At 35.7% G+C, this 12,588-nt stretch overlaps 1 protein-coding gene across 1 annotated transcript in view; it reads right to left on the bottom strand.

Annotated features, from left to right (window-relative positions):
- Positions 1-11,727, bottom strand: part of IMPG1 (interphotoreceptor matrix proteoglycan 1) — a 62,759-nt gene extending 51,032 nt beyond the window's left edge. The window contains exon 1 of the mRNA XM_071806846.1: positions 11,435-11,727. Within this exon, the coding sequence (XP_071662947.1) occupies positions 11,435-11,501 (67 nt within the window). The 5' untranslated portion in view covers positions 11,502-11,727. The remainder of the gene's footprint in view (positions 1-11,434) is intronic.
- Between the last annotated feature and the right edge of the window lie 861 nt (positions 11,728-12,588).

Raw genomic sequence — 12,588 nt, 5'->3', positions numbered from 1 at the left:
ATAAAATATGTAGATAATTGGAAAACTTAAAGGCAGATAATGTAAGATCGTGTGGTATTTATGTACATGAATGATGACAAATCAACTGAAAAACTTGTTTTGAAGAATGGTTTAAAAAATTATAAAAGAAGAATAAAAGGAAATACTATAGTTCAAAAGGAACATATTCAGTGAGAGCAATACTATCAAAAAAAAGAGTAAAAAATCATCAGTTTGCTGAAGAAAGAAGAAATGTCATATTGCATGTAACAAACACTAATTATCATGTTCTTAGGCAAATCAAGAGAAAATAAAGGTTAAAAACACATTATCTTGACATTTTGGAGCTGTGTTTATTAAATGTTTAAAGAAAAGTAGGCAGATAAATGATAAGAGAATAATAATTGAAAATCGCCCTGTTACAGAAAGAATAGTACCTGAAATAAGGATGGGAGAAGTTCTACCAGATACATCAGTATAGATATACATAGGTATATACATATATGTCTCAGTTCTTATTTAACTTTAAAATGAACACCCAATGCTTACTGTGGAGAAATCATAATAATGACATGTATATTACGAGGTAGGTGGTACTCCAATACGGAAAAAGTTCACTGCTTGATTCTGATGAATATTATATGAAAGCTGGGAAATTGTGCAAGGAAGGCAACAGGTGATTGTTATTGCCTTGTAAAGCATGCCAGAGACAGTGTAGGCAGCCTAATTTTTTCAGGGCAATTTAAAATGATGATGCAGTCATGTAATGTTTGTTGTTAAATTAAATGGAAATACTTTTTCCACAGTAGTGTCAGATCTTGAACCATAAGCTGCAGAAAAGGAATTTCTCCTGTGAACATATAGCTCTGGATCCATCAGAAACCACAAGCAGCCAAATACCAGATTACTGGGGACACTGAATTAGTTGGATGATGTATGGGGTGAGAGTGGAAAAAAATCTTGAAGGTGACCCCTGAAATGCTCTAGAAGAAAATATCAAAAATCTACATGGAAAGTAGTGAGATGTAAGTCTATTACCTTTTAAAAGCTGTATTAACTACAATGGCCCAGATGCTCAGGCAATCTGACCAACTGTGGCAGAGGATTTTGTCACTAAGCTCCTTCATAGCTTTTCTATGGAGCAGAGGTCTATCTTGAAGGATTTGCTTCTTCCCTAGGATTTAGCCCTTAGTCATTAACTTGAATTAAGAATTATACTATTCATAAGACTGACAAAGGAGATGATTCTCTAATGATTGTTATAATGATTTCACATTCTGTGTTAGGATCACTGTTTGTGTTTTTCATTCTGAGAACATGACCATACATTATTTGTTTCCAGTTATCCCTGTTCTGCTAGCATATTCAGGGTCGGTGTAAACTTATTCTCTTTTCCATTCTTTCCCTTCAACTTCAACTTTTTAAAAAAATTCTCTTTATATTTTGTGTTTAGTAAATTTCTCTTACTAGAACAACTTTTGTTATCATCAGTTCTTGAAATCACTTTTACTAAAATTAAGCAAAATTTGAGTTGAAGGAAGCATCAACTCCACATGATTGTCCAATACTTATTTCCTAATATTTACTGAATATGAGTGGAAAAAACTCTGTCTTTTGGAACAAATATTATTTTTCCCTAATACTTCAGACCTGGGGTTTCCCTTGTTACTGTGGAAATTCTGAACTGAGACATTTTAACCTAAGAATGCCAGATGGTTCAGCTGTGTGCTTTACTATGGTATGCCTCCATCTAGAACTTTGTAGATGCTTGGCTTTCAGTTTCCTGGGTTGAAATAAAATCTAAATAGACCTATTCTATTATGAAATTGGAGTGGTTCAAATTTTACAGGGTACATTATTGATTGTGTATAAAATCCCAATAATATCAGGTTAGTTTACTATTTTTAAAAGAAGCCATTTTTGTAAATATTTTTGCTCTTATTCTCTTAACCAAACATAAGCAGTTAACGTATTTAGTGCTTACCCTGCACAATTTGACTTTTTTATTTGACTCTGTTCTTTCACAAAGGTGACTGTCTCAGTTTTACCTTTAGAAGGTATGCCTAAGATTTTTAGTTTTCTTTGATGGTTCTAGGGCAGAAGAGTAGATATTTGTCAAAATTTGGTAACTTTTTACTGTGCGTTAGCTTCATTTCCAGGGTGCCTTAAATAAAATTGTAAGTCTCCTTCCTTATTCTCACCTGAAAGAATTTGCATAATTGTCCCCATTTTCCAGGTGGCATATTTGAGGAAAAAAGTTAAGGTAGTTTTAGCATGGTGATCTACAGAGTCACTGTCAGCCATTATTAACATTTGGAGTTCCTTTGGTACCGAACTTAGACAAATATAACAAAAGATTTTCAAAACATGATAAAGTGATTTTTAAGGTATGATATTACAATCTTTTTTGTATGGGACATAATCAAAAGTGCTTTGATGACCATACAGATCTCTCAGGCCCATAGTACTGTTCTTCAGGTTTTTTCAGGCAGATAAACAGTATCGATTTCTCAAATGAAAAATCTGAAAACCTGAGAATTAGACCAGGTCTCTACCCTCTGTCTCTTGAAACCTGCGTTATCAAATTTATAGCCTCCCTTAAAAAAGAAAAACAGGAGAAATACATTTCAAAGGTGAGAGTTCCTATATATTTTTAACCATCTGCATTATTAAAAAAGAAAAGTATATTGTTATTTAACTGGATTCTAGAAAAAAAAAATTGAAGCCATTCAGGTAATTGATTGGCAGGATTTCCTTTTACTTACTTTTATAAACACAGGAGCAAGAAGCTTATATTCATACTTTTTCTTTTTATATGTAACTATTGGATGCATTTTTATACAGCTTTATTCATTTCTAACTGTTAATACTGTCACTTTTGGGAGGCCTGCAGTTTTGGTGTGGGTTGGGGTTTTTTTCAGCAATGTAGGCAATCTCAGTGTAGGAACATTTACCTACAGCATTAATTTGGAAGTAACTTCTAGTTTGATTTGACCTTAGAAAATCAGGATGTCATTGGATACAACGAGGAGATTTAAAAGAATGATAACTAAAGGTTTCAGCAGCAAAAATCAAGGTGACATCAAGACAAAACTTTTGAAGTCTTAATAATTCATCATTAAAACCATCACAAGGTTTGACATGTATGAAAAAGCAAATTAGTGCAAAAATAAGTGGATGTTCTTAGGATAAAGAGGAATGCTTGACTGATAAATGAGACATATTGCCTTCACAGTAGAATAATTACTAATTAAAAGACAATGGTTATTTAAGTGGAACTGCTGAAATAGGACAAGAGGAAAGCTTATCTGAGGGTTAGTTCAACAAAAATCCTATAAATATGTTGTTGTGATCCAACTAAATATACAGCAGGGCCAACAGCCCCTGTGTTGGTAATTTAAGCAGTACCAAAACCAGGGATGACTAGTTATGGAAAGTTGATCCTGAGATCTCTGAAAGGGATGATCAGTGTAAACACTAGATGGGAACACAATATACAAATAGAGGTAACATCCTGGGCTCCTTAGAGTCATTCTGCTCCCATCATGACAGCAGAGTGTATGCTGAATTCTAATGGCACTTCCCAGTGACAGAGAAGGTGCCCATGACATGTCATCTTCTTATATCCGCTTTTTCATCTTTTTTATGCCACAGTGCCAGTTGCATGGGAAGGGTCTGACTGGATTGAAGGGGCTTTGATGACCGGGGACAGATTGATTGAGATGTGTCATGGTGTTATCATCAAATGCAGCCTAGATCCTGCATATAAGTACTAGGACCAGCACCTATCTTCTCTCAGAGAATCATGCAACAACTTCTATCTTCCCTTGCAGATGTCCAATAGAGGCCCTCTCTTTGTACTCATGCTGATGTTCATGGCTGCTTGCTGCCAGTTCTTTGTCAGACACTGTAGCTCTGACTGTGTTTGAATTACATTTTCAAGCTTGTTTTCACAGCTGTGAAGGCTCACAGCTCTAAAATCTGAGAAAATGGAATCCCATAATAGAAAAATTAATACTAATATTCATTCTGCTCAGGTCCTGTTTCTGAGAGCTCTGTTCTCTTATACACAAGATTATATATCTTGCTTGTACTGATCTTTGGCTCCAATATATTAAACTATTTTGAATGCACACAATGAAAGAACTTTGAGAGGAATTGAGGGGACTTGGATCCAAGAATTATTGCATCCTGGTGGGTGGTGGGTCTTATCTGAGAGCTAACTGGCGTAGTTGAGGCACAGGAGAGAGCTCAGTTTGGATCTCACTTCTTCAGGTTTAGTCCACCTAGCTGGGTAAGTGGGCAGTACCCACTAGGATGAATGAACATCACCAAATATTCATCAAAGTTTGAACATTTGCTACAGGAGAATGCCTGTGTTCTTAAGGAGAGGAAAATGGATAAGACATTTATATTAAAAATAATTAATTTTTATTCCTCAAAACTAAATATTGTCAATGATGAACTTGGTAAGGCCTGTTTGGTATGATGGTCTGTGTGAATGCCATTCTTACATGTTACTAAACAGTAACATTTTGTGTGGAATGAGGCCTGGGTATCTAACTGTAGTGACGAGCTATGGGGGCCAGGTCAAGGCCTCCAGCTTGGAAGACCCTGTGTTCACTTGACCAATGTTCACCAGCAAACTTTCAGCACAAGTACCACAAAGCTGGTGTCTACACACCCAGCATTATGGAACCTTTAATGTAACTACTGATATCTTGTGTTATGCAAGACTTACATGTCAGGGAGGTGCTAGGCCCTGCCTGTGCAGTGGGGACTTTGTACCGAAGACAAAACACACCTGATCCCTGTACCTCTTGCTTGGATTCAGCATGACAAAACATCTCCTGCACATGTTCACAAGCTGTGTTCAAGCTCTCTGTGACACAGGAGAGGAGCTCTGGGCTCCTGCTTTAAAGGTAAGTTCTGTAATTTTCAGCCTTCTAAAGACTATATTCTTGTTTTGAATTAGATCTCTACCAAGGGATTTTCCTTCTTGAGAACTAAGGGAAGTGGTGGGTTTTCATAAATCTTGCTTCTTGGCAAGAATGCGTAATCATACTCTTTTAAACATTTATGAAAGATGAAGAATTTAGTTACTGTTAACATAGTTCTCAACTGAAAGTTCCCATGAGTCATTATGTGATATGTTCTTGTTGTTATCCTTATGTTAAAAATACTGAATGTTTGGTCACAGTGAAACAATCTACACCTCAGAACATACATTGAAATAAACTGGAGATGAAAATGATAAATTATTTTGAAATGTATGGTATAAAAATGAAAACATTAAATGTCTAAATTTTAATAAAAACTCAAAACCTTTTTGTTTTAATGGTGTCACAGTCAAAGCTAGGAGATGGCATTAGATAACAGTTATTTGCAGAACCCTTTAAATTAACCTGGATTTACATTTCAGTACCAAACATCACCACTGTCATCAACCAATGTGCTTTGGAATTTCAGTAAATATGAAGAATTTAATTTCTCCAAGTAGGTAACGCTTAGAAACTAGTTGTTCAGATGTTCCCCTCCACTCACACAAATCTGTGTGGTTTCCTAAGCCAAATGGAGAAACACAGTTGTTAACCAACTCCAGAAAACAAGCTAGGAAGATACTTTAAAACTATTTTATCAAAATTTATACTTAGGCCTTCTAACAGGCAAATATAATTTTTCTCCCTCTCTAAATACACAATTTTGTAGTGTCTTTGCATTATGCTAACTGTAAAAAACCAATTATGGTGAATTATCTAGCTATTAGAGTTGAGAATAGAAAACATAATATGCCACTGGCAACATTCTCCTGCTTTTGTGAATCCATGTTCATAACAAATACAATCTGTAACAACTGCAAATATTGAACATGCTGAAAGCTTTGTGAGTCAGCACATGTGATTTTGACACGTTTCCTTCCTACCTGAAAAAAATATCATAAGGAACTCATGTTTACCTTGACATCATATGTCTCATTTAAGGCAGAAATATATACCATCTCTTTCAAACAAGTAAGTGCAAATTCTTGTGAAGAATTTTCCTTATTATTCCTTGACTCTACTAACCACTGCTACTGGAATTCATAGAGAGTGTCAAAGGCCATTTATAATTTCATTGCCAACATCTGAATCCTGTAACAGTCTGCTTAAGGTCCGGAGCCTGGACTAGAAACATTGAAGAATTACTGGTTTCAATGTTGACTTATGAAACATGTATCTATTTGTATTTTCTTGGCCATCTTAAAAGCATTTGACTTGAAAGGCTGTTCTATTATCTGAGATGGTTTATACCAAAAAATATAAGAAAATGCTTTAAGTGTTCAAGTAGTTCTTGGATGGATACATCCAGTCCACAGTGATTAAACACTCACTTGAGCACCTCTGTTATTCGTTTTCTAATCAGTCTTACTCCGGATATACAGCAATCCTCTGTGAGAGTCAGTGAGGCAGCATAAATTCAAGGTCCAGCAACATTTTGCCATGCATGTCAACGTTTCAGGAATTTTGATTATGTGAGTCAGTCTCAGTGCAGAATGGGCTTACTGAGGTGTATTCAAAGATGATGATGGTTAGAGTGGTTGGTATATGAGAAAGCTTCCAGGAACCAGAATACACAGTGCCGTCTTTTTGCTTGGGCTTGCGTAACTGGAACTGTTCAGTTTTGCTCACAGTTTAGGAGCACTCCTCATGCAATACAATTTACAGTAACTGGTTAATTGACTCCATCTCTTTCTGACGGAGAGTGACTTACACTTAGCCTTACTTAACTAAGTTATGTGTCAAAGCTGCATAGATCAAGTTAGGTTGGGAGGACACTGAGGTCACCTTGTCCAATTCCTTGCTCTAAGCATGGCCAAATTCTGAGCTAGATTAAATTGGTCTGGTTTTGAGGGAGAAGAAGAAAAGGAAGAGGACTTGATTAGAAGTAACCACAAAATCACAAAATTAATCACATTACTGTTTCCTATTTTAAACTGATGAGGTTTCTATGATCTGTGTTGACTCATATGTATGAAAGGTACACCTGGAGCAATCTCACTAAAACTAGTATCTCCAGTAACAGGGTTACCAAGATTGCTAGTACACAATTGGATAAAGTCTGAGAGAGGCACTGAAAGATTCAGAGTGGCCAATAAGAAGGTAATTTTGGCTCTGCACTGAAGTAGAAATTTAAAAGCCAGTGGAACTTCACCACCGAAAAGATAAGCATGGTCGCCTCAGTACAACTAACCATGTAGCTATGAATCTGTGTCCTACTGATTTGCAGACACCTATATGGCTTGTCAGTTGCTTTGAGAATCAGCCTACTAAACTGTCATTCTGCTTTGTGACTGCAATGCCTCTTACGTGTCAGGGCTTCAGTTTCTGCATTACATCTCAGGACCTCATGCTTTTGTGAAATGAGGATGATAGTGTATTTCTGTCAGACAGGCATATTGTAAGGTCAAAAATGGTGGTATGTTTGCATAAAATGATAAGGCATACTACAATTATACAAACACACCTACACTGTGGCAGGTGTCAGGGTACTCCCAGGTGATTGTTAATCTTATGTTTTCCAGGTATGTTGCTATTCTAAAGTGTCCAGTAAATAGCAGCTGACAGTGACTAAATGCCAGTAAATGTGCATATAAAAGCAGACAGATCGATACATATTTCTTTTTAGGAAGTGTGTTGTGTTGTTCAACATCACACATTCCTAAGGCAAAGAAATTGAAGCACAGCTGGGCTTGGAAAGTGTAAAGTGCATGGAATGTGCAGGATAGTACGTCTAATTTCTGATAAAAAAGGGAAATATGTGTAATACAGAATAAGCAGAATACTCATTTTAATTCCAAAGGGACTGGGAATAGGACAGAGGTACAAAAGCAGAGGAGAAAATGTATATTTAAATTATTTTAAAGAATCAAAATGCAGTAGATTGCGTACAAAGTTTTCCTTCTGGGAAGAAGAAAATGTGTTTGCTACATCTGTTTAATGTTGGCCATGTTGCTCAGTGCACTGCTGATGCCACTAGGGTACCACAATTAGCTGAGAAATGGAGAACAGAATAGACAATAATATGGATTTCTAGCAGGTTAAGATTCCAAGTAAAGCTGCTTTATTGCAAACTGTAAATGAATGTCCTGTAAAGGGAGAAAATCTTTTACTATTAATAGTGATCATCTTGTACATAAGTGTTTTCAGAGAAAAAATTCCACACATCTAACTGTTCATTCACATGTAGTTCACTAATCACTGTAGTATAGATGTGATTGGATATGGAATTAGTCTTCAAGGTTCGGTGACGATATTCTAGTATTTTTATTCAAGTTTTGCTGTTAGGAAATAGATAAGATTAAAACTCGTATATAATCCAGTGTCACATTTGTTTGGGAAGGGGAAAAAAAATCGAGTTTTCTTTCTAAGTACAACCTAGAAAACTACCTTCAACTTGGTAATTCTTATGGATAAACATAGAAAATAATCTTAGTGCAAAAACAGAGGTCTTTTTTATTTTTTCTTTTTCTTTGAAGACTTATGTTCTTTGACTTCCCTTTCCCTTTGGCACAAATGTGGTTAACCCTTTTTTCAAGGGCAATTATAGCAATGAAGAGCTGCAACACTTATTGCTGAACTGGAACAGCCGAGCGGGAAAGGGTAAGTCAGAATGAATTAAAATGATTTCGTAGAGCACACACAAAGCCTTTGTGTCCTAAAGAATGACTGAGTATATAGAGGATATTTACTTGCTGAATAAAAGATAACACTAAACAGCCTTTAATGCTTGCTGACTCCCTTACATTCTCAGTATCAAGTGCTAAAATCAAGTTATATTTTTGGAAGTTCAGAGCTCCTCTGTGTTTTACTATTTAGTCTGGGTTTTCAGTGGTTTACAATTCAACAATTAAAAATTACTGTTATATTTTGCACATAGATATTTTGCTGTCGCAAAGGTTTTATTGCCCTCACTTTCCATTCCTACTGTTAGAGACAGTTTGTGTCAGGACAGTGGCAAAGACCTGAGTTCAGGTCCTGAGGTCATTTCCTGGATTCTGGCACTAGTCATGGCCAAAGATAAACACTCTATCTGTAAAGTCTTCGTTTTGCTCCCTACAGTTTCCTGTTTGTTTACTGTGGAATTTGAGGTGCTCCTGGACAACCTCCAAATAACTGGGAGAAGGAGTCTTTTGGTCCGAAAATAAGGATGGGGATGAAGGACCAAAAGACATTAGTGAGCAAGCTCCACTTTTTTAACCCATTTTTTGTTAAATATAGAGGTGAGTAAATTGGGAATTTGAATTTAAGATAGTTTCGTTCATGAGGAAGAAAAAAATCAACTGATTAATCTTATAACTATTTAGAGATTATTAGCCCTATGTTATTTCTCTGAAGATGGGAGTATTTTGTATCTTAGTCTCTTATTTCCTAGTCTGTCACAGCTGACATTTACTGCAAACTTGAATATCCATAAAAGCCTCAAGTCACCCATGTTAGGATCACTAGTTAGTGATTAATACAAGTATACAGATGATTGAAGCAGCCTGCGTACTTTTGAAAATATTTTCTGTAAGTACCTAATGGTTCTGGAATCATCCCTGCTCTGGTAAAGAAGGTTCTTAAAACAAGCATTAAGTTTTTTGAGATTTGTGTGCATATGTTTGAGATAACGTAGTTTTAAAATATTATATATAGCATGACTAACTGACAATAAAAAAATTATTATGCATTTACATATGCCACATGCACTTTATAAAACTGGTGCGAAGGAATTTTTCCAATTATCATTCACATGCTTGTATAAAAAAAAAAAAAAATTCTCTTCTGAAAGCCACCAAAATTTAGAAAATTCCAACACTGCTACAAAAGCAAGATGCTATGTGAATTTTATTATTCGTCGTTGTTTCCCAAATGTTGATAAATGTTCTATACTCCAAGTCTTCAACTACATCTCTTAGGGAGATGATATACAGTTCTCTATTCCTCTCTGTCAAGATACCTTCCCAGAATTTTGATGAAGTATTTTATGGGAAATGTATTGTAACATACAATCACAATTCATAATGGATGAAACTGTGTGATCCCACTTTTTACATTATCACTTTCTCAGTTCATAATTATAAATATGGACTGTAGTGATAACATCATTACCTGGTATTCATTCTATTTCTTTCCTCCATAGAATATGCAACTTAAATGCAAAAGCAGTGCATTTTGATATACCTTTTCTTCTTGTCAGACATAAACTATTGCTCACTCTTTTTTTTTTTTGGCCACATTTCCAAAATATCATTAATGATTAAATTACACTATTTGCATGGAATGAAAAAGTAAAATCAAAGAACAACAGAATATAAACCTAGTGTTAACTAATACATTACTTTTTTCCACGGATTTTTTCAATACTGTAATAGTCCACTAGAGAAGATTTACATCATTTCAGTGAGATACAAGAACTGTGCTTTTTAAATAAAATTTTGTGCAAAGAAAAGCAAGACCAAAAAAGATGTTTAAATAAAACTTTCCAAGCAGTACTGACAGCAGACTGTTTCACACCATCTCTTTAACAAATATTTAAATACCATTGAGGAGACTCCTCTTTTGTCATTTTACATTCTTTGCACTTAATTGACATGCGTGAGACTGGCATAAAATAGGAGGTCGTTGACTTGAGCAAACATAAAGCTGTTGCAATATTGGCTTTTAATTCCATTATATAAATATCAAAGCATAAATGGAAAACTTAGTGAGAAACCTCCCCCCAAATTAAACATGTGCCCCAAGGCTCTATATATATTGGACACAGAGCTGAAAAGGGAAAAATCACATCACCATCTCTTCTTTTATGTTGTTCAAGAAGATTAACTGTTGTTGTGAACTTTCTAATCTTTAAGAGGAGCAATAGTTGCTGTTGTAATAAATACAGAAGAACTGTCTGTATTTCTGTTTTCTTGCAAATAATTTTGCAATTATTACTACAGTAATCCTAACTAAAATTGTTATTTTTTTTGTGTATTTGTCAGTATGGTTTCTTCTTCCAGAATTTGTATAAAAGTTTTTAGAGTTCAGGTCATGTCTCGTATATACAAATACATACTTTACTACTTTCTCTTCATCTCAAGAATGACAGACCGTCTTTAACAATGTCAGTACTTAGATGTTCCTTCAACTATTTTGCTCCTTTCATATAATTGTTTTTGAAATTGCATTTTTTTCATAGCAGAACATATGCAGGTGAATCAAAACTAAATGACATCTCTTATAGAAATTGTAAAGCCTGCGGAAAACACATAAATCTTACCAACATTTCCTTTTCCAACTTCTTTATAACAGTATCAGTAACTGTACTGACTCTAGGTGAATCATCAAAACATGAAATGCCAGACAAATAATTCTGTAATGTGAAAATACCCTGATTTTTTTTTTTTCAGTATTCACGATGTCAATTCATATAAACCTTTAATATACGAACTTACCTCTGCTTCCCTGAACTTGGAGAGCAAGGCAAATGATAAAAAAAATTAATCCAGTTTTCAAATGCATGCTGTCTATTGATCATTCACAGTTTTCAAGAACAATCATGCAGGAAATAAGAATATTTATGTCAAGCAAGAAGAATTTTGTTTTCTTAAAGAACTAAAATCCCCGAAGTCTTCCCTCTTATTTTTCAGGTGTCTCCAGCTTTGGGCTACATTGAATTGCAACTAGGCAAAGACTGCAACAGGTGCGAGAATGCAAAAGCTGGACAAACCCCTCCAACGCACACACTTCTAGCCTGGGGGAATGGAGTGGTAAGACAAGAGTGACGAAGTTTTAAAAAAAAGCAGTGTCTGTTTCTGGAATAATCTGTTTATCTGCTGCTCAGACATAATCCCTCTTATAGTCCAGCTGGAAGAGCTTTCTTCATCTTATTAACCTTCTGGAACAGCATCTGTCAACCCCAGAAGACTTCAACAGCATCATGATAAACAACGGAAGTTTCTTCTAGTGCCCATTGCCTTTGAACATTGACCCTTTGGGCATTCTGGAGGTATGGTGTGTGAGCAGAGGAGGAATCATGGGGACAGCTAAATGTGCTATTTCCAAACCGGTGATCATCAAATCCAGGGAACTTTCATTGAAGAGGAAGACAGCCTTTTCTGAAAGAATATATGATACTCAGCTTTTCCGCTGCATACGTCTTGGAAGCCTCTCTCCCTTCTCACACCAAAAGGTTGCTTCCTATCAGGGCAGTGATGATGATGTTCAGTGACAGCAGTGAAATTATGTGACTCAGCAGTAAATCACAGCAGTGTTCAGAGCTGGCACAATCTGATGCCAAACTGGGAGTGGGGGAGGGAAGATGCTGCATGGAGGGAGAATAAGAGATTGTGGGAAATGCTGTTGCAAGTACATAACTATAACCAGGGCAAGAATTGGCAGTGAGTGAATACACCTTTCAAACAGTTCTGTCCCAGTTTCCCAAGTAACTATTCCGGTTACACATTTGGCATGCACAAGTCTTCCATACTTACTTTTTTTTTTTTTTTTTCCAGAATGTATTTTACTGTTGCCTTACACCTAAAAAATCTACCAGGTGGGTGTTTGTAATGGTCTGTCTCCCTTAAAGATTTTTGTGTGACTGTGCTTT

The sequence above is a fragment of the Patagioenas fasciata genome, chromosome 3, assembly GCF_037038585.1.
Source record: "Patagioenas fasciata isolate bPatFas1 chromosome 3, bPatFas1.hap1, whole genome shotgun sequence".
NCBI lineage: Eukaryota > Metazoa > Chordata > Aves > Columbiformes > Columbidae > Patagioenas > Patagioenas fasciata.
The sequence above is the reverse complement of the archived record's forward strand: the minus strand, read 5'-3'. Positions and strand labels throughout refer to the sequence as shown.